This window comes from Hibiscus syriacus, unplaced genomic scaffold (assembly GCF_006381635.1).
Source record: "Hibiscus syriacus cultivar Baekdansim isolate YM2019G1 unplaced genomic scaffold, ASM638163v2 tig00110391_pilon, whole genome shotgun sequence".
NCBI lineage: Eukaryota > Viridiplantae > Streptophyta > Magnoliopsida > Malvales > Malvaceae > Hibiscus > Hibiscus syriacus.
The window spans coordinates 1536353-1559091 of record NW_024062719.1 but is presented as its reverse complement, the minus strand read 5'-3'; the positions used below and the strand labels follow the sequence as shown (position 1 = coordinate 1559091).

Here is a 22739-nt window from a genome sequence, read left to right as displayed (position 1 = left end):
TTTAGGATTAACCATTCTGTTTCCCCACTAAAAAGCCTACCTATGCATTTTCCCCTTAGCTAAACACTTTTGAGTCTATTCCCATTTCTTTGTTTTCACCTTATTCATAAACCTGAGCCTTTTTATTTTATCCATCTTTTCTACCTTTTTCAGGGCAAGTGAATACTTTTACCGTTGTATTCTCCATCGAAAAAAATGTTGAATGAAAGAAAAAAAACAACAGTTCGAAAAAAAGTTGTTCGAAAGAAAAAGAGAGAGAAAAAAAAGACATGAAAGAAAAAAATGGAAAACAAAACAACAAAAGTGTGAAAAAGAAAAAAATGCATTTCGACAAGAAATTTGTTGTTTGATATGTCGTCTTTTTATATTGTTGTGCTTAATGCTTTGATGGAGTTGAGATTATTATTTGTTAGTTCCTTGCCTTGAATTTTTAGCCATATTTTTAGCCTTTTCCCCACCTTTACCTAAAACTCGTTACAACCAATAAAAGACCCTTTGATTTATATATTTTGTTCTTATTAGTAGTGGAGATTTGATTTACTTGCAGGCTTATGGTAATACCGTGTAAATTCTGACATTGAGAGTTTCTTTACCCAAAACACATTGAGTGATTTGAGTGAATCCCAGTAAGGTGTTGAGTTATGAGCATTGAGATTAATGAATGAATGGATATTACAATTGCACTTGACTTTCTCTAATTGCTGATGTTCAATTGATTGATTTCTTTACTTGAATAGTTATTGTGGTCTCTACCTTGCTTCCTTGAATGTGAAACTTGACAAAGAACGGTAAATAAAATTTTTGACTAGTTTGATTAATCATACTTGATGACAAGAATGAGATAAGTGAGGGGGAATTTGATGAGTGTTCAAAATCGTTAATCTTTGCTTGTTATTTCTTCGATTTTATGGAATTATTGTTGCTGAATTGGTCGTGTTATACTTATTTTTGTACAGGTCCTTACTTTCCAGAATTTGTGACAAAATGGGTGAAATCTGCATTTTTTTTATTATTTGGTCACGGCTGGAGACATGGGCACGACTCTGGGTACGATGCGGTCTGACATAGCAGTTTTTAGAAGGTCCAGTCAGCGGCGGTTTCTAAAAAACTTCATCCGCACGCCTTCTGGAAGATTGACGAGTAGAGTTGCATTAGGAGACTAGTTTAAGTTTGAATTTAAATTTAAAAACAATTATCTTTTGTATTATTTTATTATTTTCTTTGCTTATCCTTTAGGCTTTGAGAGGCTATAAATACTCACTTGGGGTAAGCCTAAAATCATCACTCAAATTACATTCTTCTTTTCTCTCTAGTTTTTTTAAAGTTTTCTCTTTTTACTTTTCAAGTTTTTCCCTTTTTTCTTTTATTTTCAAGCTTTGTTTTCAAAATGCTAAGTATGACTTTTGTCATTGCTTAGCTAAACTTTTCAAAAGCCGAGAGCTGTCGCGATGATTCAATTCCAACGGGAGAATTAAAACGGTCCTTTAATATCGTCGGAATATCTCTCTCAATCTCTGCGCCTATTTTTCAAAATCAAAACAGTTTTCAAAATCAAATATTGATTTTGGTCAAGAGGTTGTTGCGATTAAATATGTGGGAGAAAGATTCGGCTTATAGAAAGCAATTCGACTTCTTGGGAACACACTTGGCGAGATAGTTTCGCCAAGAGGGAATTGAGATCGGAATTGACGGTTATAGAAGCAACAATCTGAGTCGGACGCTACGAACTTAAACGGTAATTGATCTACAACAATTGATGTCATTAGAATCAATTATCGAATCTGGAATCAAAGATTGTCTTGGGTGTTCGGTATACAAGATAGAGTCACGGGGATAGCCCTTGTAGACAAAGTAACCGACGTGAATCCCGAAGAGAAAATCTTATTCGATGATCTAAAGGAAATTGAATCAAAGCGAAGCTTGAGACGATTTTTACCATATTTATTCACAATCTTCATCTTCCTATTTTTACTTTAATTGCTTTAATTTATTTACTCGTTTTTACTATTTAAATCTCATATTGCAAACCCCCCCCATTTTACTATTTTTCGCCTGGTTAAAAACCATTTAAACATAAATTTGTGATTTTCTAAGTCCCTGAGGATTCGACCCTTATTTCTCTATACTACGTATCTCCTTTTTAATTAATTGAGAAAAATGAATTTATTTTGACACCGAAACGACAGTTGTCAATCCTAAAAGCATAATTTTATTTGGAATGCATTTATTGAGGGGGAGCTTTGATTTTTTAAATGATTTTTAAAATGTCAAATTTACTACTTACTCTCCAAAGTTATTTTGAACTTCAAAGATTGAATTATTTTTGATTTAACAAAAAGGGGGAGAAGTGTTAGAGTAAGGTGGAGTAAGTTTTCAAACTTGATTTCAAAAATGATTTTCAATTAGAAAATCTTAAAATTACTAAAATGTTTTGTTATATCAAAAAGGGAGAGATTGTTGAAAACATTTTGATGTTTCGATATAACAAATTAAGTGTTAAAGAATTTTAAGATTTTATATTGAATTTTAAATTATATATTCAATTAAATTATTCGAATATCAAAATATTACTCCAAGTTTTTCAAATGTCAATTTCAATTCTTACTCAAGTGTAAGATTATGTTTTAATCTTAAAATATATTTTTAAACAAATTTTACAAAGTATTTCGAGCCTTAACCGAGCCAAAAATATTTTCTTTTTAAAGGGTTTCAAGTAAAACCAGATTGCCCAGAGGGAACAGATTCCACCCCCCCAGGGGGAACCGATTCCCCCCAGGTTTTTGGCTCTGAGAGAAAACATAATGTCCAGAGGGTACAGATTCCCCCCCCCCAGGGGGTACCGATTCCCCCTATGTAACGGTCAAAATATTTGAATTTTACACTGCAGGAACCGATTCCCTATGAGGGGGTACCGATTCCTCCCACGCTCCAAGTTGTTTTATTAATTTATTCTCATCCACAAACGGCTCCAAAACATCCCCAACGGCTATATACGACTTCAAACACATTCCAAGCTATAAATACAAGCTAAGGACACTTGAAGAAGTAAGAGAACAACTATCCAAGCAATCAAACACAAGAGAAGAGTTCTTCATTCTTATTTCATCTTTCTCTTGTAAATATTTTATTCTTGTGAGCTCAATCTTGTAAACACCTACCTTAGAGAGGTTTTCTTGTTTACATCTTTTATCCTTTTGTAAAAGGGAAAGGTTCTAGCTTATCCCGTGTAAAAGCTAGAAAAAAGTTATAGTTTTACTCGGAAAAACTAGAGAGTTGTAAGGTTATCTCTTTGTCCTCAAAAGAAAGATCAAATTAGTTAATTTGTTGGAAAATCCTTGGTGAGGAGCTAAGGTAGTGGATGTAGACTTGATAAGTCTAACCACTATAAATCGCTGTGCAAATCTCTATATTTCAATTTCCTTACTCCCTAAACACAAAAACCGTTCTGACCCCTCTTTGCAAGCAATTCCGGTTGTCGATTCGAGCGTCCGAAAATCCCAACATATATACTATATAATATACTATATACTATAATATATATATATATATATATATATACTATATAATAATATACTATAGTGTACTATACTATATACTATAATATATATGTAATATACTATATAATAATATACTAAATGTGTCCGGACGAAAATAGGTGTCTACAGATTGGTTGAATCTGGGCTTTATTGTTATTATTGTGAAAATAAGTTGGTTAAAATCGTAGCACTTGAGGTTTAGGATTATCTTTAAGATAATTGTATGATTCGAGAGCTAAATTACTGGTAAAATCGTTGGTAACACAAAGTGATTCATATCTTAAAGGTTTAATTATGATTTTAACTTTCACTTATGTTCAAATCTGGGATTGAATGAATGTATTTTAATGTGACGTGATTTAATCTTATTATTTTTATAATATCATTAGTTCACTTAAATAACTAACATCGTTATTATTTCGATTAAATGTTAAAATAGATTTTTCTAAAAGCATCCATTCTACTTCATTACATTGACTTGTTTTCTTAATTGAAAATTATAATTTGAAGAAAACCTACTCTAGTTTTCCAACTTCAATAGTTGATTGTGTTCATTTATAAAATAGAAGGACCAAATTATACTAAATCAAGTTATAAAAATTAAATCATAAATTTATGTATGGTAACGAGACCAAAACCATCTTTTTTTATCATTCTTAAATAAATAAACAGAGGAAAAACTATATTGAAGGTCTCTTATATTTTCAGTTTGTTCATTTTTTATCACCAGTTTAAAAAAATGGTTTCTCTCTTACGTAATTAGTCGATTCAGTTTTAGTCCATCAACCGTTAACTCTCGTTAATCTATTAACATAAGTCAGTTGATAATTGAAAGATAAAAATAATTCCTTACGTGATTTGACATTATTTATTTTTATGGATGAGAAAAATAATGTATTATAAATATAGATATCATAAATAGTACAAATACATAAAACTCTTATTCGAGATGTTTCTTAAGCATGTTTAAATGGTTTAAGGTTGTAAGCCCATGTTCTTCCTCGTCTTGCTGACGAACAAGTCCTTGGATTTGAGCAATCTAGGAAGACATCCATGTTGGAAAAATTAATAAATAATTGAATAAAATTGATGTCCTTTAATAATAAGTTATGTCATTTGGTGAACAGATTTATTATTTGGTATAAAATTGCATCAATTCAATTATAACTATTACCTTTTCAACAAATATATTCATCAAAAGGTCATAACCTTTTGATTAATTTCCTCTCCCCTATATATAGGTTAGTTGAGGCATAATCTTATACACAACTTTGAGATACAATTCACAAAGTTGAATTAGGAAATCATTTAGAAAATTCTTTTCAAATTCATTCTTTCCGGTGATAGAGAAAGACAAGATTCTATTCGACTGATCACTACGATTGTGTTTACTATTGTGATCGTTTGTTGTTGTATCCTGGGAGACCGACGTCCAACGTTACTCAAAGCACCGAAGAGATGGCGAATCTGTCTTGAGGAATCTGTTCATACAACCCTAAACAAAAATCCTTCTTCGATTTATCATACTCAACTCATCCGATTCATTGTCTAAATATGAGTAAACCAATTTCTTACCTCTACTTTAAGTTTTATTTATTTTACTTCGTTCGATTATATAATAATATTTATTAATATTATTATTTTTATCTCGGATTAACCATTTTGTCTAACAATCCACTTATGGCTGCAAAAGGAAACTGAGCCACCGCATCTATTCCCAGTGAAACCAACGCAGTGGTTGAACCACCCTCGTACTTCCCCATTTTGCTCTACTTCCCTCCACTCATCAACACCTTCAAGTTTTTCACAACCCTTGTTTAAGTTCCTGCATTCATCTCTAAAAACGTTAAAGGATATTTGAATTCGACTCGCTTAATACTAAAACATTCTGGCATACAACTTACCAGAATATCGGTGATGTCTCAGATGGCGAATACGTTACCGCGACCCTTAACTCTCAAATGCTCATCAACCTTCCATTTCCATCCAAGTTGGTCTTCAATATTGTCTCATTAAGCCATGATGAAGCCAAAGGCTTTCCGGCACAGAGGAAATGGCAATCCGCTTTGATGGTTTCTCCTGTTGTGGTTTTGCATATTGTGGCTGAGTTCAACTGCTTGCTCCAATTTTACTTCAACATTCCTTGATTTCAACCAACGTAAAGCCTTGTCCGATGCCTTTGTTCCTATGAATTCTAGCAGCCTTGCTCCCTTGTGAACCAATCTAACCTTCTTGTCGGGGAAGTCGGTGGCTATTTCTCCGGCAAGTTCGACGACCGTTGGTCCTCCTCCGACGATTAAAATCGAATCGGCAGATTGTATTTTCTGATTATCTGTACACATCGATACACTTACATATGTTATAATTATTTTTTATTCGAATTCGTGCGTAAATTTTCCGCAAGATTTTAGACTAGCCTTTACCTGCTTTATATTGATGAATCTCTCGGTCTTTGTCATGGGAACAAGATCCATGTGTCCAGTAGCAATGACGAGATAGTCGTAACAAATACGACGGCCATCGGCCGTCAATACTTCGGTGTCGGTTATATTCGTCGCAACAGATGTAACGATAAGTCCGTTTGTAAGGTAATCTCGATGGTTTATCACCGATCTTTCCGCAAACGACGGCTCCATCATGTTACTTAAGTTCGCCCATGTGATTTCAAGATACTCCTTCCTGATAAATATATATATCAAAACAAACTATGTCGTATCGATGATTTAACAATTTATATGCAACAAATTAATAAAATGAAGCTTACGGGTCGATAAGGGTGACAGCAGCATTGAATTGCAAGGACTTGGAAAGGAGGGAGCCAGAAATGCCTCCTCCAACAACTATTCTTCTTGTTTCTCCACCTGATTCCATGATTTCTTCCATATAGGTTTCATGATTTCTTCATTTATATATTGAGATTTCATTATAGGTTCTTTCCTTTTGAATTTAATATCGATACTTTAGAATAACTTTTTTATTATTATTTTGGTTGGAATATAGAATAGCTTTATTTGTGTCCAACCTGACTGCAAGTTAAGTATACATTTAAAGTTTAAGAATGATATGGTTATGACTTTTAGGATCATCCTATCCTATTATTTTCACTAAACTAATGTTATAATTATAATTTATTTTATTTCTGGACAATTGAATTTTCGTTAAATATAAATTCAGATGGGGTATAATATGATATAACAATAGTTTTAGCATTCAAAATTTATGTATCTTATTAATTTGGTCTGAATTTAAAATAATTTAATAAATTTAACCTAATTATTTATAAACTATTTTAATTTGTCCCTCGATCTAATTCTAAAAGAAATCAATAAATTTAATCTTCTAATAAGACGGTGATATGTATCATCCTTTTATTGGTAAAAATTAAGAATTTTTTATTAATCTGGGGTAAGTACAATGCAATATTTGTTCAAAATTAACTTTCAATCATTTGACATTGAACGCTCATATTGATACTCATACCTAAAACCTTAAAGAATAATAACATTTTTTATCACCAAAGTTGCTAGATTAGTATAAAACTAAAAAAAATATGAATGAACTAAAAGAGATCGAACTTAAAACTTATGCGTGTACAACACTTAATCATTAAACCAAATTAAATAATTATTTTATTGTTAATAAAAGTCAATATTTAAGTTAAACGGTAAATTAAAGTTATTATTAGAGATTAAATTTATTAAATTATTTTTTAAATTAAAATTAAATTATTTTTTAAATTAAAATTAAATTAATAGAACATATAAATTTTAAAACTTGAAATTAATATTATTTTAAGACGCTTATAAAAGAATTAATATTAATGACAAATTACTAAAAAATTTGATATCCAAAACAGAAAGCCAATAATAATTGAATGATTAAACATGTTCTACGCATTGAAAATTTTAGATAAATTATCTAATTAATCACTTAATTATTAAGATAACTTGAACCGAACGGCCCGCTAGCAGTTAGCCCTTCATTTCAAGGGTTCAAGTTCCACATTATGTCTAAACTACACTCGAGAGCACACTAAAATATCTTCTCCACTTAACGCAGCCAGCTTAATAGACTTCTATCCAATATTCCTCTTCAGATAACCGCCGGAGTGAAATCGGAGAGAAGATGATCGTGTGCGTTGCCGTCGTTGGTCATCAGGTACGACATCCGATCTCCGCCGTTCTTTCTTTCAAACATCGCAAATCTTGTAATTTTTCATTGTTTCTCATGATCTGTTTTTTCATATATCACGAGGGGATGAACAGAACAATCCTCTGTACATTCAGAGCTTCACCGACTCCGATGATGCTCTGAAACTCCACCACATCGTACATTGCTCCCTCGATGTCGTCGATGAACGAGGTAATCATTTTACCAATTTAATCTAATGATTCAATTCCTCGTTTATCCTCATTGAGATCTTAGGATCTGATTATGCATATTTAGGGAAAATTTTTGATGAATTTTCTTTATTTTTTTTTTGTGTGAAAATTTCGTTTATGTTGATTTCAAATTATAGATTTTGAACGTCCGATGTAGGTTTAAACTTTTGCTTACCTATATATTTGTAGTCAACAATCCGAAAAAATCTGGACCGACATTGAACGAGACGTTTTTGGGCTTGCTTTATCCTACTGAAAATTATAAAGTGTAAGAAGTTAATTTTATACTTTGTTTTAAGTTTGATTTGGAATTCTTGTGTTGTTGTGATTTGTGAGTGTTGCAATCTCTAAGTTGTGTATGGTTGTGTTGGATGCAGTTATGGTTATTTGACAAACACAAAGGTGAAGTTCATTTTAGTGACTACGGATTTAGATGTTAGAGATGCCGATGTCAGAAATGTAAGTATCGCTGTTCCTGACAATGATGGTAGGACTTTAGGATAATGAGTCTATGAAAATATATTTTCGATTTTGTTTCTTTGTTCACTGGAGAGAAGCAATGTTGATTTTTAGTAATGCAGTGTTTCTCGTAATATCTTTGTTTCCACCTTTCCATCTTTGCTTATTATTCACAGAACTTTCAACACTCTGGGTCTATACTCTATGGCTATGTTTCAAGAACCTAATTATCGCGAGAACACGCATACTCTAGTGTTGGCATTGAGTTTCTCTTGGTATCAAATGGATTTTAGCTGAGTTTTCTTTTTGTTTACTCGAGACACTGCCTAAGCTATAACTGTAACCTTGAGGTAATGTAAGGCTGTAGTCTCGTCTTGGATGATGGTAATCTATGGAAATGATAGGAAGGGGAAATCTGGAGAACGTTAACTTTTTGAGTAAATTATCAAGATGTATTTCTATCTGCAATGTTTGCCGGTTTATCACTACTTGGTTAGGACTTAGAAGGTAGACCCGCTTATGTAGAAACTCTCGGAAATTTTGGTGGCTTTTTCTGATTAAAGTGAATCCAAACATATTTTAGCTTGTGCATATTTGCTGATTTCCTAGTGTGTTTCTCGGTTCTTTCTTAGATTTTCCTTTGTGCAATTATATTATTTGTTATTGTTTCAGACGAGGTGGTTAAAATTCCCCAATATAACTGTAGGTTTGATTATTCTACGTCATCTTGTTGGATGTTATAGGTGTTAATGTTAAGAGTATGTTACTTTGCTAGTAATTAGACAAACAAGACGACTAATTTGAATAGTTGTCGAACATATTATTATGGAATCCGACTTATTTTTGCATTTGAATGTATATTTTTTCAGGAGGTTCCACGCTGCATGGAATCTGACTTACTTTTGCATTTGAATGTATAGTTTTTCAGGAGGTTCCACGCTGCATATGTTGATGCTGTCTCGAACCCGTTTCATGTTCCTGGTAAAAAGATAACATCCAGAACTTTTGCAGATAGAGTGAGCACCATTGTCAAGTCATTTGGGCTGAGTTCAGCTGCGTGATTCTGGTTTGAGTTCAATGCTTTTCCAAATCTTAAAACTAAACTATCAAATATTGTTGGCGTCAGGAATGACGATGGATACTGCGGATTCATATATTTGTAGATATTTGACATTTTTTTTATTTGAATTTAACACGGACAACAAATGAATTTGGATTAAAGTAGACTTATCAACTCGGATTTAAAACATTTGAACTAGAGCATTTGAAACGGAAACGCATAGCTTGATGAAGCCATTATCTACTCTACAATTGAGTTCTACGTGATAAGCCATGATATAGCGGACAAATTGAGTTCTACATTGATGTAGGCTGATTTACACGCTTTGGTGAAGAGAGTAGATAGCCTTATTGTGTTCCGATCTAGGATTGACAAGTACTGATATCCTTGAATTAATAAGCTTGGGTTGCAATAAAATAAGAAAGAAATATATAATAATATAAGTAATGGAAATGAAAAAGAAATGAAAGATAGGATAGAGATGGTTGCGGAATTGATGGTCTTGATGGATGATGTTGATGGTGTTGATGTTGAAATGGAGATGGTGATAATGTTGTGTCTCAAGCACGTCAAAGAGGAAACAATGTTAGGAAGCATAATCCCGTTCTTCACAAACTTGCTTGAGGGGTGGTGATATTGTCTTCAACCCACTAGATATTAATCTAGGAATTTTGGAATCATGATAGAAGGTATGACGCCACAAGTATAGGAATTATACTTGTTTAATCGATAAAGTTCACAAAGAACTTTGAAGAGAAATTAACTCGCAAGAGTAATTTTTATATATGAGATGAGATAAGTACAAATGATGGCAAGCCTCTCTATTTATAGGAAATGAGAGGGCTTGGCCGAATGGTTACATAGCTATTCGGTTGATACATGACTCTAGATGGAAGTACATAATGTTTAAAATGAATGGATGAGTCCTTTGGGCTTATGATGGTTCAGCTAACCCTTCATAAAGGGGCTTGATGATTCGGCTAAGGATGGGAAGACATCTCCCTTGGCTGAATGGGCATGTTTGTTCATCTTGGCGCCATTTTCTTCTCTTTGTTCGAATGGTGATGTGCCTTCTCATGTTGGCTCCAAAAGCTCTCATGTGCATGGCATGTGTTGTGGCCGAATAGGTATGAAGCTCTATGTCATGTGTCTTGGTGATTTAAGCCTCCAATGGTTGCAATTTCTTCACCAATGTGCTCTTGGATGAAAAGGCATCTTCATGGGCAGCATCATTCATGAAAGGTCACGATGTTTGGGAAAGGTAACCATTCATGTTTGAGCTACTTCTGGTGTGAATGAACTGGAGGTGAGTTGGCCTTAGATGACTTGTAACATGGTGAACGTTTGGGCAGCTCCTTGTGAAAAGGTACCTCCTGAGATAGCAACTATTCGCGAAAATGTACGATTTCACTAATTTTGACTTAGGACATATTTGAAGTGTCCTAAGTGGTGATGATGATGGTGCAACTCCCCAGCTGAAATGAGGTCATCTTGTAGCTCAAATCTTCAGTTTAATCCAACTATGAGCTCACGGGCCTCCGGACAACTTTTCACCAATGAATCCTTATGCTTTCCTAAACGTCCCTATGTGAGTTTTCTTGCTGTTACATGCACCATTTAGCTCCAATGTAGCTCCCAAGTGTTGTCCGAATATGCCTATATGCATAACATAAGAAAATAAACTAAGTATATAAACTTATAAAATGTGATATTATAAGAATGTGACTATAGGTTATTTAATATTCAATATGTAGCATATTAAACAACCTATTATCTACTGGTTCTTTCTCGTTAAAAGATTTAAAAGCATTAAGGCACTTATGAGAAAGTACTTCCCTGAATTGTTTTGCCTTTGCACGAGTGATAGGTCCTTTGGGCATGACTTCAGGATCCATTTGTGTAGTTGTGATCACATCATACATGTGGCTGAGTTAAAACTCATTGTCATCTTCCTCCGCAATGTGCTTTGCGAGCTCTTGCTCCTGTTGTTTTCTTTATCTTCTCTCCTCGGCACTTTCTTTCTCCCTATGGGAGTTTGGCGGGAACCGACACGCACTGCCTCGTTATGCATATTAAGGCAGAAAGCAATCCTAGAGTTGAATGACGTTTGAGGCTCAGTTGTAGAGTAGATTTCTCCCGTCTCCTTTGATAGCATGCATCCGTTTACATGTTCCAATGTTGCATCGATAGCTCCATCTTTGGTTGCTTTGGCTGCTATACTCTCAGCATCAGCAACAGTGTCCAATCTAAGCTTCTTGGCAACATCATTGAGTGAGATGCAAGAATACGAGATACATAGGTTGTCCAGCCCTGTACGAATGACATTATGTCGTAGCCTAACAATTATGTGTCCAGTCTGAACTGAAAGTGCTTGAGAACTTCTCGGCAACAGATTTGAAGAGCTCTAAATCCCCAATGCGTACAGCCTGAAAATACATTCAAAGCATTAGCTGTCATAAAAACTACTAGTAAATTCTTGGCACTGCTGAAACCAGAGCAAAATCCCAAATGCTGATCGATAAGAAAACACAGAGATACCGATAGAACAACTGAAGATATATTAAAGCTAAACGTAGTTTTTTCTCCCCTTTTTTACTAGGAATATCGGACTCGGTCATTTATAAAGCAGAATGAAAAGAAAACCATGTGTGAAAAAACTCACATTTATCAGTTCAAAGTAAGGTCTCAATGCCTTCTCCATGCCTTTCTGCATAAAAACAGTTCGCTTAGGGATTTCTCCTAGTAGTAATCGAACAATAATTGTCCATTTCTTGCACTGAACCCGAAAACCAAGGGCTGTGACCAGGGCTTTCCGAGAAGCTTGGAGGAGACACTCTTTGGCATCCGTGTACTCCAATTGAATTGTCCTAATCTTGCCCAAGTAAAAGAGGTATCAGCAAAACTGCAGCAGAGAACCTTTTAGGACATAAAAGCCAATATTAATGTTTTTATGGCTATAACAATGACAATTCAAATCTCCAGGAAGCAAATTCATAATACCATAAAGATGAAGTTTAGTAGGATGTACTAAGGCGAACAACCTCTCGGAAACATGGGTGGCTTTAAGATATGAAAAACTATTACTTGCCTGCTGATTTGAGTGAGCTTCAAATCTAGGTGCCTTTGGCCTTAGTTTCTCCGCTTGATCATACAAATTATAATGGAGGTAATTTCGAAGAAGCAGATTGAGAAGTATCTCCTACATGAGAACAATATCGAAGTATAAGACCCCTATCATCACATAGATACATTGCTCCAATATTTGAAATTTTACCTGACCCGGCCCATCATGGCGTACTGTTGCGATCCGGTGCAGGGCTAAAGTTTCTGTCAATAAAAGATCATCTGATCAGACCTAAAATATCATACTCTAGTGTATTGTACTTCTGGTCTTGTATACAAACACATAACTGATATAAAAGTTAGCTTAAAGAATAGCATAACTCACCCTCTAATTTCAGCAAGATCACCAGTGAGTTCATAGCAAAGAGAGTAATAGAAATAGAGCCTAGCTGCTAGAACATCAACAGGACTCTTGTTCACATTCTTCATACAGGCAACGCCGGCAGCAGAACAAGCTTTCGCCTGAAACGAGCTAATTGTTACATAAAAGGAAGAGGTAACATCACAAGAGACTACTTGCAAATACATACCTCATTGTATTTCTTTTGATCAATCAGAAATATCAGGACAACCAAGTAACAGTAGATTTCTAGCTCCGGCAGGGAATGCTTAGCCGGAGCTTGGGCCGCAGAGGTTGCAGTGTCAACTTCCATCTCATGTTCATCTTCCTACAAACAACATCCAGTAATTGAATTCTAAAAGAAAATAATAATGATCTAAAAATATGCAGAACTTACTTAATCATGAACATTTTATAATACTTGTAGCTAGCCACAGCAATGGATAATGCGAGATTCGGATATTTGCTGATTCATATCATATAGGGCTGTAAAAAGCTGACCCGACCTGTAAAACTGACTGAAACCGACTCGTGTCAAAACTGTTTTTGACTTGCGTTGTGGCGATCCGAAACCGACTCGAGTCGGAACTGGTGTTGACCTGAACCCGAGTTGGACCTGGAAATTGTGGATCCAAACCCGACCTACATCCGACCTGAGAACGACCTGAACCCGAACTGCATCCGACTGATATGAACCCAAACCCGAGATTGAACTGGTAAATAACTGGTATTACCCGACCTGTTTTCAAATTGAACTGGTAAATAACTGGTATTACCCGACCTGTTTTCAACCTGACCTGTTTTCAACCTTACCTGTTTTTAACCTGATCTGTTTTTAACCTGACCTGTAAATAATCCGACTTGTTAATGACCTGATCTGATATTTACCTGACTTATATATTACCATGGACGAAATTGTAAGATTTTAATAAAATTATGAGTTTTTTAGTTTATGATGTAATTAAAAAATTAATATGATTACTTTTTAAATGTTATAATTAAATATTTATTATGATAATTAAATTAATAAATAGACCTATTATATAAAATTATTTAATAAAATTAATAAAATTATTTAAATGTAAATTAGATAAAACATGATTAATAACGCAAATTAATAATGCAAAGGAAATTAATATAGTTTAATTTATATAAATTATATAGTTTAATTTATATAAAGAAAAAATAATATTAATAATGAAAGTATTTATTATGCAATATATATTAAAGTTTTACATTATTAATATACATAATTTTGGCAATACATTAGTTTACATAGACCCAATAATAAGCCCACTCTTTTATTACAAATATATATGCATTAGTGTTAGTTCATTTATATTAGGGTTTATGGTTTAGTGTTTATGATTTAAAGTTTAAGGTTTAAGGATTATGATCTAGGGTTTAAGGTTTAAGGTTTTTATAAATTATATATTTTATTACTTTATATATTTTTATGCATAGTTTTTCTATAAATATATAAGGAATTTACTTTATATATATATATATATATATATATATATATATATATATATATATATATATATATATATATATATATATATATATATATATAGTATATATACTATATATGGTTCATAAATAGTAGTACATGTCATATTAATTTCATTTGCATAATTAGTATTTTAGTTGTATGTTAGGTTAATTCACATTAATAGCCCATTTATTTTGTTGTTATGAATAAGTAATAATAAAATCAAAAAATAAGTCCATTTTCAATAGTGCTAGTCCATTTACATTAGTTTACACAAGCACAATACATAAGCCCATTCTTCTATTACAAATATATATGCATTAGTGATAGTCCATTTATATTAGGGTTTATGGTTTAGGGGTTAGTGTTTATGGTTTAAGGTTTAGAGTTTATGATTTAGGGTTTAGGTTTCTATAAACTATATATTTTATTACTTTATATTGTTTATGCATAGTGTTTCTATAAACTATATAAGTAATTTACTTTATATAGTGTTTATATATATATATATATATATATATATATATAGGTTTTATATATATATAGTTTATATATACTATACATGGTTTATACATACATGTACTATAAGTTACATATATAGTTCAAGGTTTAGAGTTTAGGTTGAAGGTTGAAGGTTAATGGTTCTCGAATTAGTGTTTTTATAAACTATATATTTTATTACTTTATATAGTTAATGTTTAGTGTTTCTATATATATATATATATATATATATATATATATATATATATATATATATATATATATAATATAGATTACTTATATTAGTTATACATACATATATATACTATATTAATATAAATTATAAATTATAATTTATAAACTATATATTTTATATAGTTCATACATACATACTTGCATGCTATATATAATATAGATTACTTATATTAGTTATACATACATATATATACTATATTAATATAAATTATAATTTATAAACTATATATTTTATATAGTTCATACATACATACTTGCATACTATATATAATATAGATTACTTATATTAGTTATACATACATATATATACTATATTAATATAAATTATAATTTATAAACTATATATTTTATATAGTTCATACATACATACTTGCATGCACATACATACATACATACATACATACATACATACATACATGCATGCATACATGCATACATACATACATAGATGCATGCATACATGCATGTATGCATACATACATGCATGCACATACATACATACATGCATACATGCATGTATGCATACATACATGCATGCACATACATACATACATGCATACATGCATGTATGCATACATACATGCATGCACATACATACATACATGCATACATACATACATGCATACATACATGCATGCATGCACATACATACATACATACATACATACATACATACATACATACATACATACATACATACATACATACATACATACATACATACATACATACATACATACATACATACATACATACATACATACATACATATATACATACATACATGCATACATGCATACATACATGCATACATGCATACATGCATACATGCATATACATACATACATACATACATACATACATACATACATACATACATACATACATACATGCATACATACATACATACATACATACATACATACATACATACATACATACATACATACATACATACATACATACATACATACATACATACATACATACATACATACATGCATATACATACATGCATACATACATACATACATGCATACATACATACATACATACATACATGCATACATACATGCATGCATGCACATACATACATACATACATACATACATACATACATACATACATACATGCATACATACATGCATACATGCATACATACATGCATACATACATCCAAAAATAAAAACAACCCGACCTGAACTCAATTCGTATTCGGTAAACATCTGACCTGAATTTTATCTGTCAATGATGTGACCCGATCTGAACGAGATCCGACTGAAGTCTACCCGAACCTGAATTAACATGGTCTTTATCTGCTTCGGACCTGAACTGTTTTGACCTGAACTGATATCGATCCGAACTGAAAATGACCTGACCTAAACTCGATCTGGATCTGATGTCAAATCAACCTGAAAATAACCCAAACTGATTTAACATGACCTGAACCCGATCTGGATCTGGTGTCAAATCAACCTGAGTTCTTGTACCCGATTTTACCCGACCTGCCAAGATCCGACTGAAACCTGTCCGATTACCTGATTTTACAGCCTTAATATCATATTTAGATTCAAATATTTTAATTACCATACGTAACCGAATAGGAGTGGATGCAGATATTAACCCTTGAATATCCATTATCTAAATCTGCTTTAGTTCTGCGTATAACAAATTCGGACATTTAAATCCATTATCCACTTGATTTTTATTCATTCAGGTTCAAATTTAATGCATATAATAAATAGATTCGAATTTTGAAGAACGCATACAAATTTAAATTTAATATATATATAAACTAAACTGCATGTGAAAAACTGAATACTTGGACATCACATTATATAAAAACATACTTTAGGAAGATGAAAGAATTGTTTTAATTCTGCATTTAAAATGCTGAAGTTATCAACAAATGATTGGAAGTTGATCATTCAAGTTTTGAATTATTATTATTTTGATCACATAGTTATTATCCCACCAATTTTATGCTAAATCCACTTCTCCTAAATAAATTTTAACCAACTAAAATTTTCCAACCATCGCAACAGCTAAAATGATTGACAACAGTTGAAGCTTAGAATTTTCAAATCACTATATCATAATTAACATTATTAAAATACAAATGACACATCAAATTGTTTGTCTCCTCGTATATTTATTACGAAACATTTTCATCCAAATACAATGGTGTGAGGAGAAGCATGCTGATACAATAAAACATCAATCACTCTAAATAATAATAACAATAAACTAGGATTTTCTAATCGACTTGAGGCAATACAAACAATTGTACATCTACAGACCTAAAGTTTGATTAAGGCTTTCCATTTGGATTACTAAATATTCCCAACTTGTCTTGTCCACCCTTATTGTTGCCAGGCTTCCGGTTACTATCAGATTTCGGATTAGCAGCATTTCCTCCCATGCCACGATTTCTTACATGTGCATACCTGTTTCCCTCGTTGCTCACGGTTGCATCCGCTGATGTACCCTGCTTGCCAGATGAATTTTTGTTTGGACTGCTGAATATCCCAAAGCTCGTAGGAGACTTCGAAGCTTCATTCCCGACTTGCTTAGACCTGTCTGCCTGTCTTATATTCTGGCCAATGTTTTGTGGTGGTTGTCGCGGTGCGTATCGGAACTGCAGTTCTGACCTGACTGACTCTCTTGTACTCTGGCTCATATTAGGCGGTTCCCGTCGCGGAGACGGGAACTGAGGCTCTGACCTAACTGGGTTAGCAGGTGGGAACTGATTACTCGGTTCACTTCTTTTATATCTGTTGTCAACTTTTTCATCCTGCATTTGCATAGGTGAAGACATAGGCAGGTCATCTTTGTCTGAAAATGGTGTATCTTCAGACTCTGATCCAGATTCCATAGATTCATCCACGGACATTTGGTTATCAGTAGCTGATTCAGAAGAAGTTTCAGCTGTATCACCATCAGCAACCTTTGATTTTTTTCCACCACCTTTCTTCGTCAAGCCGAATTTGGCATGCCTGACTATCACATGCGCATTTGTTTTCTCCACCTTTAGCTCAGTTTCCACGACACACACACCTTCAATCTGACAAATCAATAATAAAAGGTTGGGAAATAAGTGGTGGGGATTCAAGAGAATCAAAAGTACATACGAAACACTAGGGGGGAAACAAGTATAGGAACACGAGATACCAATTTAGTGAGACGAGACAATATTCTTCCCAAGTCCTCGCCTTCGCCATCCTTACCCTTGCCCATGGCCATACACTATTGGCAAACAAGAGACAACACTAGTTAATATTCATTAGGATTCAAAACCATAACAGCACCATCAAAACATATATTACTGTGCTTAAACCATTAGTCCTTTATAAAGAGTAGAATTACCTTTACTCGGTAACCACGCTCCGCTAATCGTATGACATTTTCTGCCTTCAACTTTAGGTCTTTTTCTTCCTGCAGAAGCATAAGAATTTTGTCATGGTTCCCATCTATATATGTTCAAGATTTTGGTTGAAGATTCATAAAACCAGCTTAAATTTTTGTATCGACAGTTAAGCAGTTCGGGAAAGCCAATGGGTAAATACTGACTATGTAAAATTTTTAATCAAATGCTACAGCCAACAGTCACTATGCTGTTCAGTCTTAAAACATGTTTTTGTTTCTAATATCATCGGCACTATTGTTGACTGATGTTTAGCAGCACGGTCTCAGGGTGTATAAAAATGTTGAATGAACATTAAGAAAAAAAAGTGATAAAATTTCTTATAGAAGGAACTTACTATTTTGCCCTTGAATCGAATGTCACACACTCCTTTCTTTAATGTATCCCCCGACTACGAAATATAAAATTATTAAGAAAAAAAAGTATAACTAAAACATTGTATGAAAATAGGCAGTTTCATGCATAGACAAACAAAGACAAAACTAGTCAGCGTGAAATATGATTGTTGATTCATATCAGAAGAAAAAAATGTGATAATGATGGTCATTCAATGCATTGAATATGATCATGACACCTTCTGAAAGTACTGCATAATTAACGTATATGCTAGAAAAGCCAATGCAAATTGTTCATTAGAAGACCATGGGCCTACTTAGTTGCTCAGCTGAATACCTTAGTTCTTACCAAGAAGTAAAAAAACATTGCATGGTAACAGTGTGAACTGCTTTTTAGCAAAGAAATTTCAGAATCTACAAAAAACTACAGGTGCAAAGTTTGTGTTGCTGTTGCTCTTATTTCAGGAAAAAATGACAATCAAGTAAGACACGAGAATTTAGAGTAGAAAATATTTGCGTCCTACTGCTGAATGTTTGCTAATTCATCTTGAGCCAAATGAACTTAAATCATGCAACTTACCTTGCTTTTAGCAACTTCCTTTTCTTTTTGACGTCGTTGGTACATTTCCTTGTTATAGTCCATCAGTCTACAAACCGATGGGTCAACCTTTTTTTGAACCTATGTGAATCATAGAACTTCTATTAGATCCCAAATGAAACAAACTGGAGAACAAGGTTATTCTTTGGGATAAAAAGTGGAGTTCATCAAAGACAAGCTCTAACATGATATAATGAAATGAAAAGAAATGGAGAGAATGTTCTTCGGTACCAAACAGAAAAAAAAAACCATAAAAGTAATGCATTTTTTACCTCAACTAAATCCACACCCTGCTTCCTTGCTTGTTGCAATGCTTCTTCAATCGAGACAACAGCATGCTGACCTGCGATTTCATAAATCATAATCTGATCTAAAATAGCAAATGACTACCATAACCATTTTAAACAATTCAATTCAGTCTTCCATTCTTATACCTAGTGCTCACTTCGAATAGTCAATTGAAAATTTCTAATTTGAAAGCCTATCCTATTCACAAGTTCACATCGCTATAAACGTAATACAGGAATATAAGAAAAGACCCTTCATTTTAGTCAATAATATGAAACACTGTGTCAGCGTCCACGTACCATCCTCCATCACCAATCTAACAACACTAGCAGTGATTTGCTTATTTAAACGCGGCTTTTCCTTGTCTTTCTGCTCGACCTTCTTATTCTTAGTAGCCTGAAATAATCAAACACATCAAATGAACCCTCTACATTAAAAAGAAAAAAGAACTATTCCATTACCAAATGGAAAATATCATAATAAAAATACCCTACCAAGTTTGGAAAACAAATAAAGAAAGATTAACTGCACCAGACGTCCCCAATGGCCCAAATTATGAGCCAAATTCTAAATCAATTCAATCATAAACTTCAAAAATGTTTTCACCATTGGTGTTAATTAACAGCTTAGACCTGATTCGATTCCTGACATATACAAGCTGACATTAATGCTTTGCTTGATATGATGGAAAATTTGCTAATCAAATGGTTAAGATTCATAACCTTAAAACTTAGCCATTAGATTAAAGAATTCCCATCCTTCATACCAAGCAGAGCCTAAGAGAAAAAACTGAATCTGACGACTAGACCTGTTGAGAACAAACCTCTCAGGACTAACTTAGAATTCAACACATGGTTTAGGGACGTCTAGTGCTATTAACCCAATAAACTATTCATCAACGAAAACAACATAACCAGATTCAAAAGGGAAAAAAGGCACTAAATTAACAAAAAGCTAATACAATATTGCAAAGTTACCTGAACCGGTGCAGCAAAAGACCTGACATTAATGTAAAAATAAGAGGGCTTATTCTCGATACTGCAAAAGGGTTTCTCTAAGGCAGAGATCATCGTTTGGTTAACAGAGGATGCATGAGGAGGTTGAAAGTGAAATCTCCTGTATTGATTTAATATAAGTTGAAGTTTAGATTGATTGATTCTACGCCAAAATACCATGTTGTTTTCTTCTTAGTTTAATTTACCAAATACAGTTGCATTCTTCGGAGCAAAGCTGAGGGTTTCCGATAAAGCAAGCAAGGAAACAAAAACCCTAGTTGCGAGAAATAAAAGATAGATCTGTCTGGTTTTTCCAACACGATGCTTTCTGCTAAAAGAATGAATAGCTTCTAAGCCCAAATCAAGCATTGGGCTTGAATTTTGGACATGGTGGCTGCAGTTTCTGGGTTTTTTATTATTATTTTCTCGGCTTTTTTATAGATTTTTCTCCAATACGGCACCAAGAATAAAAAATTAGGGAATTAGGATACTCAGATTTTTAATTTGGGATCTACACCATTTGTTACAGTGTGACGAGTTCCATGTGATAATGATTTTATATTCCGTCTTTCTTATTTTATTATTTTTTGAGAAACTCGTCACCTTGCGTCATCTCGAGGTGACGAGTTCCTTTGGATTTGAGTATATAGTCGTTTAGAAGTATTTAAAAATAGATTTTGATATATGTTGGAACTCGTCCTGTGAGCGTGACGAGTTTCAACAGTCATTTTGAGAAAATTTTCTCTATATATAGGAGTGAGTTAGTTGATAGAGTTATATGAGAATCAAATCATGCATTTACGGGAAGAATATATGAGAAAATTTTTGAAATATCATTTTGGATCTGATATTGATGATTCGAATTCAAGCTCGTCTTCAGATGAGGAGTGGATAAAAGAGTCAATAAAGTCGATTCTTGATCAACATAAGAAGATGAAAAGGGGGGAGGAGGAGAAGAATGAATAAAGACTTAGGAAACCGATGCAACAAATAAATTATCGAGAGAAAGAAGAAGAGGAAAAGTTGTTTATTTTGTTGAAAATGTTTTAAATATATGTATGAATTTGAGTTTAGTTAAATGTTATAGTTTGTAATTTTATTAAAGATGGTTATTGATATTGATAAATTATCCAAAAGAGGTACAACAAACAATATTTGAAGCAATATAAATACGAAGGTTTATCTGCCCAGTCGATATTTTGTAAGATGTAGACAATGCTTCCTATTGTGGCTTTCACCTCTATAGTGGCCACAAATCTTTGGCAGACCTTATTCTCATTGTGGATTATCCATATCAGTATGAATTCGACTAGATTCAGGATGGCCCTTTAACTTCCTTCGCAAATGTGGATTGGGAAACCATTCTTCAAAAATAGTTGGTGCCCAATATGTAGCGTTTAGGAGATATTTAAATTCACAACTACATATGTTGTGCATAGTATGCAAGCTATAACAATCATCGACGTATTAGTATGGGTCTACATTCACATGAATACATACAGCAACCGTGTGAGCGCATGGGTATCTGAAGGCTTGAAATTGACCACAATCACATTATATTCTATTCATATTACCAGTGTAGGTGGAAGATTTACCACCCTTTTGTGGTTGAACAAGTGCTTGGAATCTTAGGATGTACCCCGTTGATCCTTCATTCGATATACCCGAGTAGGTTCCGCATATCTCCTGCATATCATGAATCTTAGGATTCTTCATGGCATAATAGATTATATCATGCATTGTAACTGGATGATGATAGTGAAGCATTTGGGTTGCGGTATTTCGGGTTGATTGGGTGTTAGTCGATGTGTCCAACCTCACTGAGCATTTGTGTAACATCCTCAATATCGGGTTAGTGACTAAATTGTAAAGTTTCAAAATTTTGTGATGAAAGTAGAATAATTAAATAGTTCAAGGACTTATATGAGAAATGTTGTGCAGGATTAAATTATAAAGAAGGAGGAATTCA

At 33.3% G+C, this 22739-nt stretch overlaps 2 protein-coding genes and 2 pseudogenes across 2 annotated transcripts; 1 reads left to right on the top strand and 3 right to left on the bottom strand.

The window, feature by feature from the left end:
- Positions 1-4511: 4511 nt before the first annotated feature.
- LOC120123232 lies at positions 4512-6407 on the bottom strand (annotated as a pseudogene).
- A 1134-nt stretch (positions 6408-7541) lies between these two features.
- Positions 7542-9535, top strand: LOC120123170 (trafficking protein particle complex subunit 2-like protein). Its single transcript, XM_039142124.1, has 5 exons — positions 7542-7694; positions 7802-7898; positions 8108-8186; positions 8296-8377; positions 9298-9535. Exons 1-5 carry the CDS (start codon positions 7662-7664, stop codon positions 9436-9438), a joined length of 432 nt encoding a protein of 143 aa, XP_038998055.1. The 5' UTR covers positions 7542-7661; the 3' UTR covers positions 9439-9535.
- Positions 9536-11368: 1833 nt separating this feature from the next.
- Positions 11369-13258, bottom strand: LOC120123203 (annotated as a pseudogene).
- Positions 13259-17328: 4070 nt separating this feature from the next.
- On the bottom strand, positions 17329-21036 carry LOC120123207 (translation initiation factor IF3-1, mitochondrial-like). Its single transcript, XM_039142143.1, has 8 exons — positions 20753-21036; positions 20075-20171; positions 19760-19830; positions 19470-19568; positions 18892-18945; positions 18497-18565; positions 18302-18376; positions 17329-18194 (listed from the first exon to the last, which is right to left on the bottom strand). The coding sequence occupies exons 1-8, from the start codon at positions 20948-20950 to the stop codon at positions 17442-17444; spliced, it is 1416 nt and encodes a 471-aa protein (XP_038998074.1). The 5' UTR covers positions 20951-21036; the 3' UTR covers positions 17329-17441.
- Positions 21037-22739: the final 1703 nt, after the last annotated feature.